Below are 9,206 nucleotides of genomic sequence, written 5' to 3'. Positions count from 1 at the left end.
TTTTTTATCTTTTTTATCTTTGTTTTGGTTTGATTTTTTGGTTTTGTTTTTTACCGTGTTCATGTAGCGATTAAAGCCTTAAGTTTTAAAATGTGAACCTTGCCCTGAGAGCACAGCGCGGGTGTGCGGCTACTTTTTATCCTAGCGACACTGTAAATACTTTTTCCCTGAACGATGCTTTTGGAATTTGGAAATTCACTTGTAATTATGTGGTACAGCATTAAAACATTTTTCTTGATATCCAAGCAAATGATGCCTGTTGTTTGCCCTGATTTGCAAGCCTGCCTCTGCTTTCCAGCTTGTTCCAAGGGCTGTCGGCTGTCCCACTCTCTGCAGGAGGGCGCTTGCCGTGGGAGCTGCTCATGTTCACTCTGCCCCCATCTTTTGGGTTTGCTGAGACCAGTGGGACCATACGTAACCTGGGGAATTTGCTGCGGGCTGGGGTCTGTGCTCAACAATGAGCTGCTTGTTGCTGCTGACATTGAGGTGAGTTTCTCCCTGTCCTTCAGTACCAGTTCAGGTATTAGGTGGGGCTTCATGAACCTGCAAAATTAGCCTAAAATTTACCCAGGTGGTGTAAATTTTGCTGGCATTGCAAAATGTGGTTATCTCGGGAAATTAGAAGAGTTCTCCAGTGGGATTTTTTTTCAGGATGACACTGAAGCCACCAGGCAGGAGGAGTCTGTCTCCCCTGCCACTGCCTGCATCATTTGCAGCTTGCTGTGTGTCCTGCAAGAAAGGAGGCAGTGACCCCACAAACACTGCTGTCCTTCTCTCACTCCTGGTCCTTCCCACAGCTTCGTCTGCGCTAAGCGAGCCAGGGGCCTGGTGAAAAATCTTTCAGGAGGACATTATTAGCACATTCCCAAGGCAGGACATGGCCTGGCCCCTTTTTTAATCCTTGTGGCAAAGCCTGAGGAACTGGGTGCCCACAGTGGCAGGGCAGGGGTGAGGGGAGGGGGTGTTGGAACGTGGGTGACCAGCACGTTACAGAGCGCGCTTGTTTGCTGCCACACCGGCAGAAATGTTCCCCTTGTCGTGTGCTGAAGGCACCTTAATAAAAACATTGCAGACCTCGATTCCTGATCTCTCAGGAGCCCCAGCTGTATGGGAAACACCCTTAGAAAATGAATCCATGGTATTTTTGCCCTAATTTATAGCATGTGAGCCATAGTCAGGTAACCCAACCAACCAGCCCTCCTGCCAGGAGGCTCAGTGGCTGTCTAGCTTCAGTCTTACCATAATGGGACAGCCCTTTAACGGGGCTTTGCTTTGTTTTCCTTTTATTCCAGTTTCTGTGTGCACAGACAGACAGAAAACACTGTAGGACACACCGGTTCGTATGCACCGGCCCGTATGTGCACTGGCGCATGTATTTATTATCAGGAATATATTACACTTATCTGTACATCATAACTGAAATAATACAAACTCTTCCTGTAATCATTAGCCACATAGTAAACGGGACCACAGATTTTTTGCTGCGTGGGAAACTGTACAGAGGCTCCTCAGCGTGTCCATGGGACACAACCACCATCAGTGCAGAGACGTAAAATACCTGATTTTGCACTTGATAGTTTTTCTTTTCCTTCCCCCCACCCGCCACCACTGCACATCTTTGCCACTGTGCCTCTGCTGAGATGACCCTTCTGTGCCAGCAGCCATGGGAGGTGTGATCCCAACGAGGCCTAATGACACTTTCCTGCAGAAACCCAGAGCTTCCCTGCAGCTTTCCCAGCTCTCCCTGCTCGCTGCCCACTCTCCCACCATCCCATGGCTGTTACCTGCTCCTGGTATCTGGAGCCCCTTCAAAGCAACTGTAGGCTGGTTTTATTGCCACTGCAGCCTTCTGCATTGAATAAAGATTAACCAAATCAAACATCTCTTTAAAAAAAAGACATAAATAAGGGCAATAAAACCCAGCTCAGTGCTGGCTGCGTTCCCTGTCCTGCTAAAGGCCACCCTACCCTGTAAAACAGGAAGGGCCCAGTGACAGCCATGGCATTTGGGAAGTCTCCAGCCGCTGAAAGCAAAAGCTTTTCCTTGCTCTTCTTAGAGCAGGGATGGGCAGGGAGCAAGGACTAGAGATGTGGCCCCCACACTGCAGGGGATGTCAAGCTTGCCTTGCATGGTCACAGCTGCCTCACAAGAGTAGGGGTCACCAGCTTGGCCATGCACTTGGAGGTCTCCATCCCCCTTCACACATACTCTGGGATGCAGAGGCAAAGAGGGACAGGACTGAGGAAGAGCAGGAAAAAGGAATGACCTTTTTTTGGGGGGGAACGTCTGTGTTTCTGGGCTTGCACCAGAAGGAACCACCCTTCACACCCCTTCAGGGATGGATTGCTGGGTCCCTTCTGGTCAGGCAAAAACTTCCTGCAGCTTTCCTAACAATAGGGCAGGCCCCAGAGGCCATGCCAAGGAAGAATCCAGTGAGAGGCAGGATTGGGAGGCAAAAGTTAGATGGGAAAGGGATTGGCAATGACACCAAATGATGGTGGAGCTGGGATCAGTCCCAGTTTTCCCACCGTAAAAGCCCCACTCCCAATTCACTGCTGGAAGCATCTCTTGTATATGAATTTAAATCAACAAAGAGATAAGGAAAGCACCAGAAATAGAGAGAAAGAATGAATAAATTAAAAAATGATGGGCTCAGCCAGCCCTTCCTGGGCCAATAATATGCTCTAGTCTGTTTAGCGTGGAGAAGTTTAGATCAGCATCGTGGTAACAACTCTGGTTGTATTATCTCACCCATTTTTAAAAAGGGTAAAAAGGAGGATCCAAGAAACTACCAACAAGTCAGCTTGACCCATCTGGTGGCCTTCTACAATGGAGTGACTGTGTTGGTGCATACGGGATGAGCAACGGATGTCATCTATCTGGAATTCTGTAAGGCCTTTGACACAGTCCCACACAACATCCTTGTCGCTAAATTGGAGAGACAGGGGTTTGACGGGTGGACTGTTCAATGAATAAGGAATTGGCTGGATGGCTGCATCTGAGGGGTTGCAGTCAATGGCCCAATGTCCAAATAAAGATCAGTAACAAGCGGTGTCTGTTTTGGGACCAGTACTGTTTATATCTTTATTTATAAAGTGGGATCGAGTGTACCCTCACTGACTTTGTAGGTGACACCAAGCTGAGTGGTGCAGTTGATACTCTGGAGGGATGGGATGCCATCCAGAGGGTCCTGGACAAGCTTGAGAACTGGGTCCATGTAAACCTCATGAGGTTCAACAAGGCCACATGCAAGGTCCTGCACCAGGGTCAGGGCAATCCCCAGTATCAATACAGGCTTGAAAGCAGTCCTGTGGAGAAGGACTTGAGGGTACTGGTTGATGAAAAGCTGGACATGAGCAGGCAATGTGTGCTCGCAGCCCAGAAGGCCAACCTTATCCTGGGCTGCATCAAGAGAAGCGTGGCCAGCAGGTCGAGGGAGGTGATGCTGCCCCTCTACTCCATTCTCGTGAGACCCCACCTGGAGTGCTGTGTCCTGTTCTGGAGTCATCGGCACAAGAAAGACATGGAGCAGCTGGAGTGGGTCCAGAGGAGGGCCACAAAAATGATCAAAAGGATGGAACACCTCTCCTGTGAAGAAAGGCTGAGAGAGTTAGGGTTGTTCAGCCTGTAGAAGGCTCAGGGGTGACTTTATTGCAGCCTTTCAATACTTGAAGGGGGCCTATAAGAAAGATGGAGAGAGATTTTTTTTTTACCAGGGCCTGTAAAAACAGGCCAGGACAAGGGGCAACATTTTTGAACTGAAAGAGGGCAGGTTAGACTGGACATACGGAAGAAATTCTTTACGATGAGGGTGGTGAGACACTGGAACAGGCTGACCAGAGTAGTTATGGATGTCCCATCCCTGGAAGTGTTCAAGGTCAGGCTGGACAGGGCTTTGAGCAACCTGATCTAGTTGCAGATGTTCCTGTCCATGGCAGAGGGGTTGGACTAGATGATCTTTAAAGGTCTCTTCTAACCCAAATCATCCTATGATCCTGTGTTCTCATTGTATCAGAATTGTATCGGTGGGATGAATCATGACATTGCAGTAAGTATTGCAGATATCTGTGCATTTAGTAAGTATGAAAGTGATTAAAATTGTACTTGGCAAGGAGGAGCTGTGTGTGCTAGTGTGTGCTAGGTATCTATCCTACTTTCAAGTTGTACTTGCTGGACACGCTAAAATCTAGTAACGCATTTCAACAGTAGTAGTTGGTGGCACATGATCTATTCTAACAAGATGCTCAATTTACTCAGCATCACAGTCTCATGCAAAAGCTGCTACAAAAATAAATTCCTCTAAAAAGGAGAAAAAAAAAATCACCTTTTTTTGTTTGTTTGTTTTTTAAACACTATGGAACAGGCCACAGGCGCTTTGACGGTGATGGAAGCTGTATCTAAGCTGCAGTCTGTGAATCCTGAGTACTTCCCAGGAAGCTGAAGCACAGCTCCCACCCGAGCAGGAGCAGGACAGCAGGGCTGTGCCATCCCACCTCTGCTGACGCGGGGTGTGTGGGTGCCGCTGCAGACCCGGGTAGCAGAGCCCCCCTCCCGCCGCGCTCCCACACCCCAGGGATCTGCTGCACGTACCGGCTCCCGCTAACTTTGCCCGCGGTGCTCCGAGCAGGCATGCATGCAGGCTCCAAGCTGGATAGAAACGCATCCCACAGATCTGTCTCTCTCTCTCTTTTTTTTTTTTTTAATTATGCTCAGGGATAATTTTTCTTGCTAGCAGTGCCCACGAGGGCCCTGCAGCCCGTCACACCCCAGTCACTTCTCGGCCTCACCACCCCCTTGGCTGGGGGTCACCCCAAACCTGGACAAATTTTTTTGCTTCTAAACAGAGAAGTTAAAGGTAGTTTAGCCACCTTTTCCATGAATCTCAAAAGTGCTCTGTAACTTTGTGTAAGCTTTAGCAATGTGAAACAATATATATATGTGGAAGGAATGAAATTCTGACCTCATTTGCGCCCACATAGTCCACTGTGCTCTATTTAGTGTTTCAGATGGGAGGCAGCTAGATCCCTAGCAGGCACCCGGTATCTCATCCTAATACTGGAAACCTCTTGGCCAGCAAAGGTCAAGGATGAACAACTTATTTTCTCCTTCTTGCTTACGGGACTTGAAATACATCAAAATGGACAGGAACTTACAACCAGAGATTTTGATTGTATCCAAACCAGGACAAGGTAAAACAAGACAAGATCTAACTAGAATTTGAAGACACTAAAATCGAAACACGTTAACCAGTAACCTCTATCAAATTTGCTAAAACCCTCAGGTTTCTCATCTCTAGCCTATCTCCACTTACAATACCAATGCTAAGAGTTAAAAAGCAGTGAATGGTACGCGTATCTTGTCTGGTGTTCAATGCAAAGGTGATGGTTTCAAAGGCAGTACTGTCTCAGAATTTGAAAGTCGCTGGTGTTCATGTCACATAGAGTACCACTTGGTGGTCATTTGGAAGGCGCTTCTACTTCTGTGTAACTTTCTTTTAGGTTGGGTATAAATATTCCTGGGAGGCTAAACAGAAATGCATTTCGTTTAGATACAAGTCTTAGGCACGAGTTAGAAAACTGCTGACTGTAATGAAAATATATCAGCACTTAGTAGTATCCAATAATATAAAAAATGCAATTCAGAACATCTTCAATGACATATATATGTGTGTGTGTCTATATATAGGTATAAAGGTACAATACGTACATGTATATAAACACAGACACATATACAGAAATATTCACAACTTGAACTGTTTTTGTAACTAACCTGAAATACTGCAGCAGAAGTTCATTCTGATGAACCAGAAATATAGTATTTTCCAAATTTTGGCTCTAACCATAGTTAAAATCTTAACACACCAAACTAAACATTTTGCTATCCTAGCTTTCTGCTGTCCTAGCTTTTTGCTATCTTTTTTGCTACCCTAATCCATATGTCAGAACCAAGAGCTCCTATACGGGGACTATAAGAGTACCCTGCCTAGTGTAAAGCTATGCAGCTACCGAGCATGCTTGCAGCCACGAACCCCGGGCGCCTATTGATGGTGATACTTCCTTGGATGGTAACGATTAGCGGACTGGAAATGCATAAAAGGCAGGGGACCTTCGGCGTGCAGGTGCCAAATCATCGCCGCGAGGTTCTGACTTTTGCTGGAGACGAGTTCCCTGATGAGCAGCGATAAAAAGAAGTGGATGATGCAGGTGGGAGTTTTACAGGGCTCACGGCATCCCCTTCCTGCAGCTTCCAGAGGAGCTCTTCATTAGTCCTGCTCAGCTTCTTCTTCTCCTCTACTTCTTTCTCAACGTACTCTTGAAGATTAGCGTTCTCCTCTGACAATTGCCTGGAGAGGAAAGCAGGACAACATGTAAGGTGCACCAGTGTGAAGACAGTGGCATTAACACAGCCAGTGCAGGCAGGGGTCAGGCAGGACCCCGAGCCCTTCCTCCCTTCCTCCCTTCCTCCCTTCCTCCCTTCCTCCCTTCCTCCCTTCCTTCCTTCCTTCCTTCCTTCCTTCCTTCCTTCCTTCCACCCCACCCACCTGCCCCTAGGGCTGCAGCTGAGCTGCCCAAGCTGGGGCACAGCTGTCCCTGGGTCTCTTCACTGCTGGGCAAGAAAGGCATCTCCACGAGTCACAGCTGCCCCTCGGTGTCTGACTCGGCCTCCAGGTGTGCCTGTCTTTGCTCAACACCTCTCTGAGGCAGCTCAGCTGCCAAGGCTTAGATGGGATGAGCCCCATCCTTCCTCCATGGCCTTGTGCCTGTCAGCATCATGTACGGCATGCGAAGGTGCCAAGGGCATTGTGCACATATTCCAGACACTTTAGAAATGGCCATTTTACCACAGAGGCAACAGAGTAAAAATTGGAAAGCCCTAAAAGAAAAATTTAACATATTTGTTTCCTTATTTGTGTATCTGAAAGTATCATTCACTGCAAGAACAGGATTCTCCACTCATGGACAGAGGGGACGGAGCGGGTAACTGGAAATTTAGGCTGAGATAAAGCTCAGGTGTGTGCTCACCCCCCTCAGCGCTGGCCTTCCCTGGGAGGATGTGAGCAGGGGTGGGAGTTGAAGAGAGCCCCATCTGTCCCTGTGGGGTCAACCAGGACTGCAGAGCACACCAGCTTCATGTCAGTCCCATGCTCATGCCCAGGCGTGGCCACTCATGTCTGGAGGGGACTTCAGAGCTGGCCCCAGATACTTAGCTTGGGGATGTAGGTAGGCACAGTGGTTTCAGACGTCCTCTTCTCATCAATATTTGCTTGTGGCTGAGTTGGGTTTGGACCCCTGAGAGCTACTATGCAATGAAGCTGTTTGGGGCATTATCCCACCCTGTTCAACACATGGAGGAAGCAGGTGCCCAGCATGGGGTTGTAGCCTCTGTTTGCAAAACCTGTTCACTGGCACAGCAGTTTCTACCAGGGAATGTGGCCATAAACCGTTGTGGAGCCCAGCCCACCCCGGATGAAGCCCAGAGCCCTGGGTTAGCAGGCACTTGTGCTCCCTGCACATGGAGGCTCCCTGCCTCCTGTTGGCCAGGGCTTCTGTTCCTGCACCAGGAAGACAAGGGTCTTCAGAGATCAACCTAACATGGCCTTCCCCAGAAATGGCACCCCCTGCAGATAACCAATAAGCAGCACAAGTGCAGGTTGGGCTCCTTAAATCCTGCTTTCTCCTTGGCTTCAATGCCTGGCCCAACGACCTTCACCCTGTGGCGTTTCACAACGCAGAGCTGCTTGCAATGCTGCCCCATTTTCTCCAGAGCAGCACAGCAGCTGGAGCAGTCCTCAGAGGGGGACAGTCCTGGGTTTTAGGCTTTCTTCTGTCTGATTGAGGACAAAAAAACAAAGTCACAATTCTGTGGACAGCTTGTTTCTCAATCCTGCCACCGAAGAGAGCATGAGAGCTTATGTGCCATGAGCAGGAGAGCATTTGTGGAGTGGCAGAGCAAGAGCAAGAGGTGAGAGAGAGCAATTGCATCCCTGACTCTTCCAACCAGCTGCTATGGCATGCAAAGGGAAAGGAGTCTGTGCTCTCCATGCTCCCCATTTAAGCTGATGGCCTGATGCAGCATGCAGCTCAGCTTCAAGGCCTTCCCTCTCCTCTGTAAAGGGTCATGAGGCTGTGGGTCCTTCTCCAGCTCCTTCCTCCTTGGTCCTAATAAACCCTCTATTCCTGACTCCAACACCAGGAAAGCTTCACCAGCAAGGAAGGGCTAGGGAGCTGTTTTCCCCAGAATGCTCTATAACCTGATGGCTTTTTGGGACGTGGGGCATGGAAATGTCCTATGAGCACTACAACCTCAGTGAGTCTGCTCTCACCTAACCAGATGACTGGTTTTAAAAGAAATGGGGCAGCGCAGGCAGGCTGTGGGACCTGATCGAGATGTGTTTTGGGATGTGTGCTGGCAACACCACCAGCCCAGAGGCTGCATGCAGGAACACCTGGCTTCTGCTGCCCCATCATGGGCAGGAGCCAGGTCCTGATGTGATCAGCCTGGGGCAGCTCTGGGCATGAACATAACCTGATTTACAGCCAGCTTAGCATTCTATAGAAATAAACAGGGAGGCACCTAACCTCCCTACTAGGTTATTTCCAGGGTTCAGGAGCTGCTGGGTGTGGATTTTGGATGCACACACAAAATTCTGCCCAGCTCCTTTTCTGGGTATAGTCTGAAGCCCATAGCAGATGTCATGGACTGCTGATCCACTCTCTTTGTGTCATCAGAAGTCTCTGAGAGGTTGGGGTGGCATTGCTGATTTTGTTTAAAAACATTTTCAAAGAATTTCTGCTTTTTTGACCTCAGTTCCTACAAAATGGAGCAAAGATGATCAAGAACATGTCTGTTTCTCTCTCACTCCCCTGAAAGTTTTGAACCATGAAGCAGCAGCTAGCAGAGTTGAAGGATTAAAAGACACAAGTTGGAAGTTCTCAGAAAGCTGCTTGCCTGGTAGAGGAGAAAAATCATATTTACAGCTCCATTGGGGAAGCAGCTGTGGCAGGAGCTCACAGTCTAAGGGGCACAAGAAAGTACACATGGGAGCTCACCCTGGAGAAATAAACTCCATAGGAAACATCTTGCTACATACAGAATTACTTTTCCTTTTGCAGTGCCTGACAAGACAGGACATAAAAATTATGCACAAAGCCTCACTATGTCCTTTTCCAGCCACCATTCACTGAGGGGGGGGGGGGGGGGGGGGG

General features: G+C 48.5%; 1 protein-coding gene across 1 annotated transcript in view; it reads right to left on the bottom strand.

Annotated features, from left to right (window-relative positions):
- Positions 1-4,988: 4,988 nt before the first annotated feature.
- MTUS2 (microtubule associated scaffold protein 2) overlaps positions 4,989-9,206 on the bottom strand; it is a gene marked incomplete at its 5' end in the record, with an annotated part of 28,864 nt that continues 24,646 nt past the window's right edge. Inside the window, one exon of the mRNA XM_010167818.2 lies at positions 4,989-6,343. Within this exon, the coding sequence (XP_010166120.1) occupies positions 6,127-6,343 (217 nt within the window). The remainder of the gene's footprint in view (positions 6,344-9,206) is intronic.

This window comes from Antrostomus carolinensis, unplaced genomic scaffold (genome assembly GCF_000700745.2).
Source record: "Antrostomus carolinensis isolate BGI_N321 unplaced genomic scaffold, ASM70074v2 scaffold36535, whole genome shotgun sequence".
NCBI lineage: Eukaryota > Metazoa > Chordata > Aves > Caprimulgiformes > Caprimulgidae > Antrostomus > Antrostomus carolinensis.
Note: the sequence above shows the minus strand (reverse complement) of the source record. Positions and strands in the feature narration are given on the sequence as shown.